This window comes from Lissotriton vulgaris, chromosome 6 (assembly GCF_964263255.1).
Source record: "Lissotriton vulgaris chromosome 6, aLisVul1.2, whole genome shotgun sequence".
Classification (NCBI taxonomy): Eukaryota; Metazoa; Chordata; class Amphibia; order Caudata; family Salamandridae; genus Lissotriton; species Lissotriton vulgaris.
This window is the reverse complement of record NC_141694.1, coordinates 8,212,375-8,227,211: the sequence shown is the minus strand read 5'-3', so window position 1 is coordinate 8,227,211 and position 14,837 is coordinate 8,212,375. Positions and strand designations below refer to the sequence as shown.

The 14,837-nt window shown below is 47.9% G+C and overlaps 1 protein-coding gene across 3 annotated transcripts in view; it reads right to left on the bottom strand.

Annotated features, from left to right (window-relative positions):
- Positions 1 to 14,837, bottom strand: part of PPP2R5D (protein phosphatase 2 regulatory subunit B'delta) — a 273,958-nt gene that overhangs the window by 155,410 nt on the left and 103,711 nt on the right. For all 3 annotated transcript variants that reach the window (XM_086925820.1, XM_086925821.1, XM_086925822.1), the window contains one exon: positions 8,663 to 8,793. In XM_086925820.1, the coding sequence (XP_086781946.1) occupies positions 8,663 to 8,793 (131 nt within the window). The remainder of the gene's footprint in view (positions 1 to 8,662; positions 8,794 to 14,837) is intronic.

Below are 14,837 nucleotides of genomic sequence, written 5' to 3'. Positions count from 1 at the left end.
TATTGTGCAACTTTTGTGTATTTTAAACTGTCTTGTGATTTAACGCTTGTGCTTCTGTGCTCATAAAGAGTCCAGGGGATTTTATAGTTAATAAATCAATATATATTTTCAATATATATCTGTGTGGTGTCCCTTTCATTTGGTATTCAAGGGGGTTGTGTATGGTAATACAGCTGGCTTCACATGCCTTTCAGAGTTTAGCCTAAGACTGCTTTGTCCACGTTACCACTAGGATAACTGGTCTACAAGGTTGAATTACAACCATCATCATAAGGGTTGCTTGGCATGGTACAAAGTGATCACTAGAATTAGTGAGCATTATATACCAGGCCAACTTCTCACACTAGCCATCAGTCACTGGATGTCAGCTAACTGTCTTAAATTAAACTCTAATAAAACAGAGGTCATGACCTTCGGCAAACTTACTCCTTCCTGGTCAGATGCATGGTGGCCCACTAATCTAGGCCCCCCCCTCCCAGCCACCAAGGTTAAAAACCTAGGAATAATCATAGACAATAAACTCTCCTATTCAGCCCATGTCAACACCACTGTCTCATCTTCTTTCTTTAAACTGAAAGCCATAAAAAAGATTCTCCCACTTCTTCCTCCCACTCCGGCAAAACCCTGGTCACCTCATTTGTCATGTCCTCAGTGGACTACTGTAATGGACTTTTAGTGAACGCCCAAAACAAGGTCCTCAAAAAGCTACAATCTATACAAAACGCAGCGGCTAGATTACTTTCCGGCACCCCCAAATTCAAACCCATTGCCGACACTATAAAAAACTATCACTGGCTTACAGTCAAAAATAGGATAAAGTTCAAAGCACTCTGCATAGCCTATAAAGCCGCGTACAAACAAGGCCCGCGCTTTCTCATTGACCCTTTCATGTTTCACGTCCCCAGTCGATCACTCCGCTCTATGAACAATTTCAACATGACAGTTCCACGCACTAGAACTGTTGTATGGGGTGATCGCAGTTTCCACGTTTCAACTGCAAAACTCTGGAACTCCCTTGATTTAGATGCTAGGTCCGCCCCTACTCTGACCATCTTCAGAAGAAAAATAAAAACATGGCTCTTTAATCAATAAATCAATCCCTCCTTGCACTTTCTGCCTCATCCATAGCGCCGAGACGCCCTCGGGCAATTGTTTGCGCTCAACAAATCACATAAATAAATAAATACTGGAGAACAGACTGCAGTCATCCCTCTCGACGCCGTAGTCGGTGCAATCGACCCAGACGGAGAATGGGGACGCTTGCTGGTCTTCCTGCCCCTGGAGAGCCCCCCAGAGGCCTCAGCACGGGCAGAGGAAGTTCCAGACCCACTGTGCGCCTTCGGCCTTCTTTCCTCAAGGCCCTAAAGCCTGATCTTCTTTCTGTCCTTCAGGGTCCTGCCAGAGAAGCCCTGACAAATCACACACTCCTCTGGGACATGGGAAGAGGGAAGGCAGAGGATACACACCTCATGGGGATCTGATTTGGCCTTCTTCCTGGAGCACTCCGGACATTTGTCAAATAATGCAGGCATATTTGACATCAAAAGGGTGCAAAAACCAAGAAGAAAAGCACTAAAGTACTTTAGAAAGCACTCAACTTGAAACAAAAGTGAAAAATCACCAATAAACCCTTGAAAAGGGAGAGCTCAATGCTCCAGGGTCCTGCTTGCAGGAGCCGGAAAAAAGAACTGAAAGTAAAAGGGACCTGCAGTGCATTCTGGGATACTGTGAAGTTCTGGAAAGTTCTCTTAAAGGCACAGTATCCTGTTCTGAGCCACATAATGGCAGCCTATGGGGCTTGTCTGTCCAGGTCTTCCTCTCTATCATTCCGGAGGGTTTTTGCTACTGAGGCAAGGGAAATCTGGACAGGCTTTGCTGTTTGTGGATTTTTGGTGGAATTTCTAGTTGAAGTACTGGACAGTGTAGCCTGGTTTGATAGGCTGCATTATCTGTCTTTAATTCTCTCTTAAGTGTCTGTGCAGTTCTGCATTTTTTCGACACTTTAAGAGATTATTTTTGATTGCTCCGGGTCCACGCACATGGGCGGGACTATGCACTAGATTATGACTATACACAGAGATCCCCTACTACAGAACCGGTGACTTGGCGCGACTGTCCGTCCAATTCTTCCTGAATGGGGCATGTCCGTAGTCTGCAATTTGGGATCAATGAAATGCACGATGACGCCATTCCCAGAAATGACTTCAAGAGTCAGACTGAAACGGACTGTTTTGCCCGAATTAGGGACACTAAGCGAAGAATCTTTTGTTGACGCTCCTGAGACACAAATGCTTTTGCAAGAGTAGTGTCCAACGTTGCTCCTAGAAAATTCCTGCAGGGAGCTGGATCTAATTGGGACTTGTCGGCGTTCATGGAAAGGCAGAGGGAGCGAAATACCTCCTGACAAAGCTCGTGTCCTGAAGTAGCTGTGTGCAAGACTGATCTTAGGAGACAGTCGTCCAGGTATGGAAAAATGTGTTAGCCCTGGAGACGCAGGTAAGCTACCACAGGAGCTAACACCTTCATGAAGACGCGAGGGGCAGAGCGTAGGCCGAAAGTCAGCACTCTGAACTGGAAGTCTCTTCGTCCCACACGGAAACGCAAGTACTTCAGATGTCGTGGAAGAATAGGGACATGGAAGTAGGCGTCTTGGAGGTCGATGGTAGTCATGAAGACTCCCATGGAGAGAAGGCGTAAGATCTCCACCAGTGTCAGCATGCGGAAGGATTGACTCTTGAGATACTTGTTGAGTGCCCGCAAATCCAATATCGGCTGCCAATCCCCTGTCTTCTTGATTAGAAGGAAAAAACGGGAATAGAAATCCCTTCCCCTTTGAGATTTGGGAACCACTTCGACTGCACCCTTCTTTATCATAAGATGAACTTGATGGAAAAGTTCCTTGATGTGGGCTGGTGGTGGGCCCAATGGTGGAGTGGGAGGAGAGAGTTTGATGAACTCTAGAGCATGGCCCTTCTCTACAATGTCCAAAACCCAACGGTCCAAAATGATGGAGGACCATTGGGAAAAGAACTGGGAGATTCGACCTCCAACTCTTCTGAGACTTCATGAAGACATGCTGGCTTTCAGACAGGCTTTCAAAACTTGGCTTTTTAGGCAAGCCTACCCATAGTTAATTTCTGCCTCTCTCTGTTATATGTTATGTCTCTGCAAATCTTCCAACAGCGCCATGAAGCCTACGGGCGTACGTGCGCTTAATAAATTTAATTTAACATAACATAACATAACTCTTGGGGGAAAAGGCAAGTCATTGTCTTTTGGGAGCAGATCCCCTGTAAGAAGATTTCCCCCTGTAGGATTTCGAAGACTGCTGACGGGAAGACTGCTGTTGGTTGTTTGAGTAGCGTTGGTTGCCTTGGTTGTAGGAGCGATATCGATTGTTTCCTCCTCGAAAAGTAGAAGAGGTTCCGCGTCCGCGTGCACCACGAAAAGGCGGTTTCCGCAATTTTAAGGTCCCTTAAGAATGAGCAGTGTCAGTGTCTTTCTTGACGGATTGCAATGCCTCATCAACATGTGCTCCAAAAAGCGACTCGCCGTCATACGGCATATCCAGGATCTTCGCCTGCACCTCTTGGCAAAAGGATGTGGAACACAACCAACCCTACCTGAGTAGAACAGCCGCTCCAGTGAGTTTCCAGAAACCAGTGCAGGCAATATCGAAAGCACAGTCTATAATCTCCTCTGATGTTCGCTCTCCTTCATGGAAACGTTTTAAGGCTTCCGCCTTGGAAGCGTCCAGAACCAGGGCTACAAAAGCAGACATGTCTGACCATATCTGGCGGTCGCAGCGCCCCAAAATGGCCAAAGCATTAGACGCTCTCACTTTTGTGGAGGCCATTGTAGAAAACTTGCGGCCTATAGCGTCAAGGCGACGACCGTCTCGATCCGGTGGAGCAGTAACGGGAGACGCAGGGTTACGAGAACGACACCGAGCAGCCTGGGCACCCACCGAATCTGGCTTCGGCTGCGCAATCAGGCATACTGGAGATCCGACGGGCGCCTTATATTTCATTTCCAGACGGGGCATCTGTGCCGGTAGGGAATTTGGCGTCCGCATTAACTTCACCCCTTCACTCCAAATAAAATCTATAACTGGAACCGTATGGACTTGCTTGAATGGTTGATTTTTTAAATCAGAGGAAGCAATCCTCTTCCCTCTGGACTCGTGGTAACTTGAAGCGTTGAGCCGCCCTATCCATCAGCTGATGGAAACTAGCAATGTTCACCGGAGGAGAATCTCCTGGAGTAACCGGAGGGGGGGGAAGGGGGAAAGGGGGGGGGGGAGGGGGGGAAACGGTGTCTGAATTTGGTATTCATCCCAATCCGCCATATTCTCGTCATCATCACGAACCTCACCATCTTCGCGGTCTGGTGGAATCTCATATTCGTCATCAGCATACACTGTAGTGTGTATTCGGACTGACGTCTGCACTTGAGGAGCAGGAGTTGGCAGAGTAGACAGTGAAGTCGAAACAGGAACTTCAACAGGCGCAAGAGTAGAAGGTACTGTCGACATCTGTGGAGATGGCGGAAACGCCTATTATAGTCGTCCAACATATGCTGGAGATTGGAGATGAGCGACAGAGGCAAAGTCGCAGTAGGAACTTGAATAGGTGTTTCCTCCTGTTGGAAATATTGGTCCTCATCATCCTCATCATAATCCTGGCACTTGATGACTAAGTCCGATGGACTGCGTGCCGCCCTAAAGGACTCGTGTACATCTTCTTCAGAGTCCTGCTCCGAACCCGTGGCAAACAAGGGCGAGGGAGGCTGAGGATCACTGGTGATGGAAAGCTGGTCAACAGGCACCCTGCGACGCTGGTGAAGTGGGTCGACGGTGGCAGACCCAGTGGACGACAGTGGCAGCAAGGAAAAAGTAGAAGATATCGTCGACGGAGCAGACGACGATGACGATGACCTAGGCGTCGACGGAACCGAACTTGAGGAATCCGTCGTCGACGGTACCGCCGTCGACGGGGGTCGACGACGAAGAAGACTTCTTCGTCGACAGAGTACGCGTCAACGGGGCCGTCGACGAAGCTGACTTCTTGAGAATTCTCGCAGACGAAGATTTGGTCGTTGACGTTTGGGTTTTCTTCGTCGACGACGAGGCAATGGGTATGGTAGATGACCGTCTTTAAACTGAGGGATACCTTCGTCGACGATGATGACGTCAATGAGACAGCCGTCGATGATCCTGCAGCAGACGTCGTCGTCACGGTCGCCGTCGACGAGCCGGAGACGGCAGATTTCATCGTCGGGACGAACGCCAACGCTCCAGTCGACAAATAAACATGTTTTTTCACTGAAACATGAAGTGAAGATGCAGCAGATGCCTGAGAGCCAGGTCTCGTGGGCGTGGAAGTAGAAGGAGGAGGTGAAGACACCGCAGGAGCCATAGAAAGAGACATTTTCTTCTTTTTAATGAATGGAGAGGGCAAGTCCTGCACACTACTACATTTAGATGCTGCATGAGAAGTACCTGACATTAGACTTTCGGCATCAGAAAGTATATTATCCTTGTACTTAAGTCTCTGAAGCCACAGGAGGAGACGGCCTTCCCTGTCCTTAAGGGTTTTTGTAGAAAAAGTTCTACAGAATTTACATTTACCCAACTCATGGTCAGGGTAAAGACAGTAAATACACTTACTGTGTGGATCTTCAGAGTAAAGGCGTAGCTTTCCACAAGAAGAGCAAGGTCTAAATAAAGACTTCTTACTTGTAAACATTCTGAAATCATAGGAAAAACCTGAAGAAAAGTTGAAAACTGAACAGAGCTCAGGGAGACTCCCTTCACACGACGTGCAGTAGAAAATCTGAGGTACTGAGCTCTGAGGAGAAGGTTCTGGAGGGCTGCTGGCACCTGACTGGCTACAGTTTGGACCAGCATAATGACAGGAATAGGCAACAAGTGTTTTTTCTCTCTCCATGTATTCCTATGTAGGAATTATGTCTGGACATTTATTGCCTTTTTCCTAATGTATATTTCATGTGTTATGTTTTACATATACATATTATGAGTATGTTATTGCTATTTTATTTACCGTGGGACTCCCACTCCGATGACAGGGAATATTCAAGCATGTGAATCTATGAAAGACACCCTAATACTGGAGAAATGGGATGGTGATGTGTTTTGGAAAAGAGCATGTGGTGCGCGAGAGGAGCTGGACAAGAGTTAGGAGTGCGTCTTAGATTTGATAGCTAGAAGAGGTACTGTGTGGTCCATTGGAGTGTGAGGATTGTTTCATTGTGTGTTTTTGGTTTAAAAAAGGGGTCTGGTAGGAGTAAGTAGAGGGTGGAGCTGGTGCCCTTTATGAAAAGAGAGTGTCCGTCTGGATTAAACAATATGTATAGTGTGGCTTTGTGTTTTGTTGGTGATGTGTGTATTTGTTAGTGGTATAGGACAGAGTGGTGTTTTGTGTGAGAGTGATGTTGCCAATGTGTGGTATTTGGGGTAGAAGGGTGTACGTTTGTGGGTTGTGGGGTTGTGTAGTGGTTGTTGAGACAACGAAATTTGTGCATGGTTTGTTTGTAGTAAATGAGCCAAGTGCATTTGCTTTGTGTGTTAATATGTCTGTGGATGGGTTAAAGGTTGGTGCTAGTGAATTGAATAAAAGGGTAGATTTCTCGCCCTAGGCCCAAACAAGGAAGTGCCCTAGTCTTAGCAGCGAATCGGAAACCAAACCCTAAGTCCAATAGAAACCCAAGCCCAAAGAACTCTCCAGAACCCCAGACGTATCAGCCAATCAGAACCCTAAGCCCAATAGAAACCCTAGATATAGGAACCAATTAGAGCACAGATGTAACAACCAATAGCAAACGTATATAATGGGCTTGTGACCTTAAGCACAGGCTGGTGGCCTGGGGACAGGGAAGCTGCTCCTTAAGACAAAACTCTCCTTGGAGACAGAGAGACTCAATCCCCACTTCGCAGGCCCAGGTTTTAACCCTGCAGGTAAGGCCCAAATAGAAGCTTTTCACCCACTTAAATCATCTTTTTCTAGCCAAAAATGAGTGCTACATACAAACACAATGTAAACCATAGAGCAGATTAAGCAGACTTTTAAACACACTCTGCTTAGCCTCCGAGGGTGTGCTTGGCCTTTTTAACTTTAAAAATAAAATACAACGGGGTGGGGGGGGGGGGAGACAGCTCTAAGCACAGTACAGGGGAAACTAGGACACACCTTTAACACCTTGGCTGCTAGGGGTTTTCCCCTCCTGTGCTGGAAATTTAAATAGTCCATGGATCATGACAAGGTCAGCTCGTCATAAGCACAGCTCCACTGTGCCTCATGACGAGCTGACCTTGTCATGAGCATGGAAGGGGTTAAACAGTCACAGGTGGAAACAAATGCACTTTTCACAGTACAAATTCCACAAATGCCAAGAGTTCTATTTAAACAGTCACAAGCAGAACAAGCATTGGCATAGCCAATAGGTCTCGCCTTTGGGACCTGATAAGTGTTTAGCTATGTAGCACCAAAGAATTATCAATGTATATTTTAATACAATGGGGAGGCAGTATACAAAACATTTTAGAAATCAGTAAAAAGGTTTGAAAACAAACATTAGTGGCACTTGCTAGCCCTTGCATGAGATGGGTTTACAAATAAATGCAAGGGCGTGACTTGTGGGACGAATACTTGTGACATGTAATGTTTTATTGTCTCTTGAACAGGAAACTTATTTGGGAGATTTGGTGCACTCGAATAAGCAAAATGATTATGGTAAACATTTCCTTATAGAAATTTATATGTAATGCAATAATATACCACTGACGGACCGACCCGCATCACATGCAGTCCGGTCCTAAATGGTGAACGGAGACAGCTAGAGGGTTTCTTCTCTCGAAATCTGTGAGTGATAGTGTTCTTGGATCATACTAGACCCGAAGCAATTATTCTAGCAATTATAGGATGAGGTTTCCGTTAAAAAAAAGTTGCAATACGTTCGGCAGCTGTAACTGGAGGAGCAACTTTTTTTTTCTCTTTTCTTGCAAGTTCTAGAATTTTTACGTTTCTGAAATGTGTGATATTTCTGGCCTGCTCAGGACGTACGTGACAAGGTAGAATCGCCAAGCCCCAAACTGTCAATATTCACTGTCAGCTGAATGTGTATGCGTTACTTTGAATGTGCAGTGACGGACAGCAGAAGAGCGGGCAGTAGAAAGCACTGAATGTCACATTTCTAGCCCCCAGTAAAAGCAGAATCAAAAACAAAAAGACAAAGAAACCAGCTGCCTAATGGTGGGTAGAGCAGTCGCAGCCAGGATTAATAGAAGTGCACTTAAATGACATTTGACCCAAAAGAGAACAAGCATTGACAAAACCAATACTTTTGGGTTTGGCTACCAAGCTACTGGCTTTATCAATGCTGGTTTCCTTCGACTGGGATTTGTGAAGATGACAAACATATGAAAAGGGGCACAGAGGTTACATTATACGTTATTAAAAAATATACAAAAATGGTTGTGCACGCACAGGTGAGCATGGAAGAATATTTTTGCTATAAAGAATGGCATATTTTAAAGTTTCATAGCTTTGTCAAGCTACAGCATACCTACAATTCCACATTTTTGATATGCAGGAAAACAGTAGCCACAATAGGCATTTGTGAGTGAACGACCCTGGAAACGTACCTGTAAAATATATTATTGATCTGCCGCCTGACGTACGCTCGAAGGCCTAGGAATTTCCCATAGATCCGATGCAAAATGGTCTTTAGAAAATCCCTCTCTCGTGGGTCTTCACTGTCGAACAAATCCAGCAGCTGCGTCAAACGAAAGACATAAGCAGTGTAAGCGGAGCCATGAAACAAAAGCAACCTTTAGCTATGCTCATAATGCACAAATTCTCGCAGAAATGATAATCTTCTACAAAAGCACAAGGTAACATACCTACGTACTCGGACAATCCTTCTAAAACATACGTGACACTGTGGAGGGATTGGGTTCGATGACATGAAATGCCTAGTACACCATCTGCGAAAGAGTCCAGTCGGTGATACTCTTGTATCACATGTCGCATTATCAACCACAACAAATGTTTATGGAAATTTCTATTGTGAGACATCCACCAGAGTGACTGCTGCATGTCACCGGATCACAGTGAGACACGTGATGTTGCCTGAGGTGTGAAACATGGGCATGCACTTAGCGCCTCTTTTTACATTATCACCCTCACATTTTGCCTGGTAAAAGATGCGACTTTGACTAAGTGCACAGGGATCCAACTAACCAGGTCCCCAGTGCCAGGGCTCTTTCCCAAACTGAACAATTCTTTCCCCAAAATGGCAATACCTTTATCACTCTCTGTAAGTCCCTAATAAGTGGTACCCCTAGTACCTAGGGCCTGAGGGTCCCTAAGGGCTGCAGCACGAATTGTGCCTCCCCGAGGGACCCCCGACCAAGCACATGCAAGACTGCCACTACAGGCTGTGTGTTTTGGTGCAGACAAAAGTGAAAACATGACATGCCACACATCCCTGTGTGCCATGTCCCCATATACTACGTGCAATATTTGTAAAAGACACATATGATGGACAGAATGCAGAGTAAATCAAACATTCCTGCCCTGGCAGTTTGGGCTGTACTGTTCCCATGGGGAACAGGGTCAAGACTGATTTGCATATGGCTGGGTCTAAACTGTAATGGCGTGGCGTGTAAAAAACGATGGATGTAAATCACATCTGTGAGTGGGGGTTAATGCTCCATTGATTCAGCATTCCGTCCATCTGTTCTTTTTGCATTTGTAATATTTGTGGAGTCCCCCCTACAGCAGGTGTAACAGCCCCAAGGCAGGGTACTGAATATTGCACGTGAGGGCATACCTGCCTGAGCAAACATGCCTGTGCTGGACAGTCCTATTACTACCACTACACGTGACAAAGGCAGACCACCTAAAACGCGCTGGACACCGGTGAAAACAATTTCCCCAGCTCCACGATGGCTTCACTGAAGCTGGGGATGTTCATTGCTAAACCCACACTGAATCCAGAGTCAGATTTACCAATAGATGCCCCCAGGGGGCGCCCTAGAGGTGCCTCTGAAACCAGACCAGCATCCGGTGCGCTCGCTGACTGGCTGCGGTCAGCCTGCCATCCGACACACGGTTCTGACCTCGTAGGGGGGATAGACGACTGCTCTCAGGAGACCCATAACAAAAGTCTGTCCGGGAACAGAGTAACACCCCGTCCCACAGGATGACCCGCTGATTAGCCTCTTTGGGCCGTCGAGCTTCAAAGAAGCTGCAGCCTTTGAAATGCGAATCTGCCCCCCCCGCCCCCCTAAACGTACACAGCTCACTTGGACAGGCAGGAAAATTAGCTTGTCAGACAGGTGTGCCATCTCCAGGCTAGTACTACCCCTAAGGAGGGCTACTGTGAGGTGGACACGATTTTTTTAGAAATGGCCATCTTTGTACTAATCTACACTCCACCGACGCCCCTAAAATTCAGTATGGTGTAGGAAGCTGGCTCTGTATATACTGTACCAAAGTAAGTTATAGTGTGTGCAGAGTCCAGTGGAACCCCAAGGTTTACAGAGGTAAATAAGAGGTAAAAGGCACAGAGTTAATACCTTACTCTCGATTTGTGGTAGCGTGGGTGAGCAGTAAGGCTGTATCCGAGGACAGTGTTAAGGGTTTATTGTACGCACTCAGAAAAGAAAGGTCACACATTCAAAGACAGAACTGAGACAAATTGTATCAAAAATACTGTAGTTCAATTTTATTTTTAGACCCAAGCAGGACTTGGTGCAAGTAAATAGAATTGAACTTTTCAAGACAGATTGATCAAAACAAACAAACTGGATGAAAAATAACTGTTACAGGTCAGTAAAATATTTGAAGACAATAGGTATTCGTAATTCATTTGAGATTATTTTTCAGATTACTTCTTTGAGTACTTTCTAGTGTACTTTTTCTACTTGGTGTGATATGCCCAGATATCACCCTGAGACATTTCCTGTACAAAAGTAAGTTAAACAGTTTTTCATTAAAACACAGTGGCTTAGGTTTCCATACAAAATCAACTCCACCCTTGGAACTTTTTCCAGAGGAAAACAGTCAATGCAATCCTAGGGAGAAAAATGAGGTTATCGTTTGCAGTTAAAAAAGCAGCCTCAGCGGCACTAGGGAGGCCGGGTGCAGTGCTTTGAGGCCCAATGTTAGCCTATGGGGCCGTCGGTTGGTGGCTGCTCTTGGAAAAGCCACGGGTTTGAGGGAGCAATGCTTTTAGGGTTAAGCTTAGGGCAAAGGGGGATCCAAGTTAGCACACAAGGTGTCTCCACAGCAGCACTGGGGAGGACGGGTGCTGGTTTGGCGTCGGTGCCCTGTTTTTAATGGGAGATCTCCGGTCGGACAAACAATGAAGGTTCGTGCTGGGAGGCTTCCTGGAGGCGCCCACCAGTGGACAGGTAAGTTAGGATGCAGGGGGGTTGCCTTGACACTGTCGGTTGGGTCAACCAAGGCTGTGGGAATTCAGGTGTAGGGGTGTTTTGAGGCGTCTGGTTTCCTTACCAGCTCCGGTTGGGTGGACCCTCCAGATAGAGGCTGGAGGCATCGTCGGGAGGTTTGAGGTAGGTCAGGGATCACCAGGGCCCAAGTCAGGATTGCCGAGGGGACCTCCTCCTGGTGCTGGGCTACTTTAACTTGGCCCATAGGTGTAAGGTGCAGAGTGGTGCAGACTCGCTGATTCAGCTGTACCAGAGTCGGGTTCTTGAGCAAGTCTGGTGCTCACAGGAGACAAAGTCTTTGTAGGGAAGGCAGGGTAGGTCCTACGGGTTCTGGGGGGCTGCTGGCCTCAGGACATGCCAGATTTCCACTGGAGCAGGTCACAGTTTTCCACTGGAGCAGGTCACTGTTGGGACAGGCCAGTAGGGCTGGGGTCAAGGCAGTTGGCGTCCTCTTCTTCCTTCAGCACGGCTCTTCGGTCCTTTTTCTTGCTTGTCTGAGGAAGCATGGTTTGGGGTTCCCCTAAACATTAAATCTAGGGGTGTTTCTGGTATGTACAGCTTGGGACCAGTAGGTCCCTCCCTTGGTGTGGGTACACCTCCTATTATGCTGCCCTCCAGTAGTAGGGGGGCATAAACCTCACTCTAGTGTGGGTCCCACATGTTCAAGATGGTGGTGACGGAGTTGTGCTTCGCATCGCCCCTCCCACCAGAGGGGTGGGGTTGGTAAAGGTGGGCACACCTCTCTTGCTATTTTGGTTTTCCTGCCAATTCCCCCGCCCAAAGTGGGAGTTCGAACCGGTGGGGGCCTCTGCCCAGGATGTGCTTTGTTTCAGGACCCCAAGAGTGGGCGGCTCTCGACCGAGGTGTCCAGAAACATGTTTGGGGGTGGCAGCTGGCGAGCAGCCACTCAGCCAGGATACTAGAGTTGGGTTGCTTTTCAGGGGGCATCTCTTAGATGCCCTCTGAGTGCATTTGGCATTAAATCCCACACTGACATCAGTGTGGGTTTTTATGGGCTGAGAAGTTTGATACCAAACTTCCCAGAATTCATAAAAGTTATTATGGTGCTGTGGAGTGCGCAATAACTAACTCCCAGACCACATACTCTTTTATTGCTTTACTGCACAATGTATAGGGGGTACAGGGCTCATGCACCTGTACCCTCACCAGTGGTATAGTGCACCCAGCTAGAGGGGTGTCTTACCTATACCAAAGGCAGTGAGTCGTAGGCATGGCACACAGGTATGTGTTCCATCTCGAGACATTTAGACTTCACTTTTCTCTACACCAAAGCACACAACGGGTGTGGGTGTGTGTGTGTGGGGGGGGGGGGGGTCTGTCTGTCTGCTCTAAGGGTGGCACAATAGGTGCGGCCGTCTTTAGAGGCCTTCCATGGTCGAAGTGCCCTTGGTACCCATAGTACCTTTTACAAGGGGCTGACGGGTGGCCAGCAAGGTGCTAGTTGGGGGTACAAGGTACAGTTTTAGGGAAAGAACATATGCCCTGGGTACCTGATTGCAGTAACTGATGCACTTTTTCTTGGGGTGCCTTGGGTCACTGCCAATCAGGTGTCCAGGGCCTGTGTTCTTTCCTCAAGACGAATCCAATTGACATCTCTGGCCACAGGTCAGGCCCTGGTAAATGGCTCCACAGGTACCGAGGGCACTGTGACCAGGGAAGACCTCTAAGGGCTGCAGCACTTATTGTACCATCCTTCGAGGCCCTGTACCTTTACACCCACACACTGCCTATGCAGGCTGCGTATCTTGGTGCAGAACAAAGTGAAAAGTCGACATGGCACACATCCCTGTGTGCCATTCCTACAACCCACTGCCCTGGCAAAGATAAGTCACCCCTCTAGCTGGGTGTCCTATGCCAGTGATGAGGGTAGAGGTGCATGAGCCCTGTACCCCTACATTTTTTCAGGGGGCATCTTAGAGATGCCCCCTGAAAAAAGAACAGCCTCTTGTGGGTTCCCGGACTGCTACACACCAGCCTGCCACCACAAGACATGTTTCTGGACCCCTAGGGGGGGGAGCCTTCGCTCCCTGAGCACAGAAACCAAGCCTTTCCTAGGTGGAGGTGTTCACACCTAACCCAGGCCAGGAAAAGCCATCTATGGCAGGGGAACGTTTAAGGTCTGGCAGCCTTTGTAATGCGTCCCAAAGCCTCTCATGCTGTCAGGAGCAGGACCCCTTCCTGTCCCATCTCTCCAACCCCAACCTCCAAGACAGGTGGGGAAAACTAGCCAGCCCAGAAGGTATGCCCACCTCTGCCAACCTCAACCCTCAGGTGGGGAAGGCGAGGTGAAGCCCACCAATCAGGATTAGGGATTGTGCTCACTCCCACACGTGGGGTCAAGTCAAGTCAAAGAATTTATATAGCGCACTACATACCCAGAGGGTCTCAAGGCGCTTAGGAAGGGGAGGAGGATTACTTGTCAAATATCCACGTTTTAAGTTGCTTTCTGAATGCTAGGTGGTTCTGGGTAAGGCGAAGGTAAGTGGGGAGTGAGTTCCATGTTTTAGCAGCCAGGTATGAGAAGGATCTGCCTCCCATGGTGGTCTTGTTGATGCGAGGTACGGTGGCGAGGGCTTGGCTGGAAGAACGTAGTTGGCGGGAGGGGGTGTAGAAGGACAGTCGTGGGTTGAGGCATTCTGGTCCGATGTCGTAGAGTGCCTTGTGTGCGTGGGTCAGAAGTCGGAAAGTGATTCTCTTGTTGACGGGTAGCCAGTGGAGGTCTTTCAGGTGACCAGAGATGTGTTCGTTGCGCGGGATGTCTAATATGATCCTGGCTGAGGCGTTTTGGATTCGTTGGAGTTTCTTCTGGAGTTTAGCGGTAGTACCTGCGTATAGGGTGTTTCCGTAGTCCAGTCGGCTCGTGACCAAAGCATGGGTGACCGTTTTCCTGGTTTCGGTGGGGATCCAGCGAAATGTTTTTTTGAGCATGCGAAGAATGTTGAAGCAGGATGAGGATACTGCGCTGACTTGTCTGTTCATCGAAAGTGAGGAATCCAGGATGACGCCTAGGTTCCGTGCGTGGTCTGTCGGGATGGGTGCTATTCCAAGGGCTTCCGGCCACCAAGAGTCGGCCCAAGCAGAGGGGGATGTACCTAGGATGAGGACTTCTGTTTTATCTGAGTTCAGTTTCAGACGGCTGTGTTTCATCCATTCAGCAACTTTTTTCATTCCTTCGTGTAGGTTAGTTTTGGCGGTGCTGGGGTCCTTGGTGAGAGAAAGGATTAGTTGAGTGTCATCCGCGTAAGAGATGATGTTGAGGTTGTGTTGGCGGGCGATGGTCGCGAGGGGGCTCATGTATACGTTGAAGAGGGTGGGGCTGAGTGAAGATCCTTGTGGTACG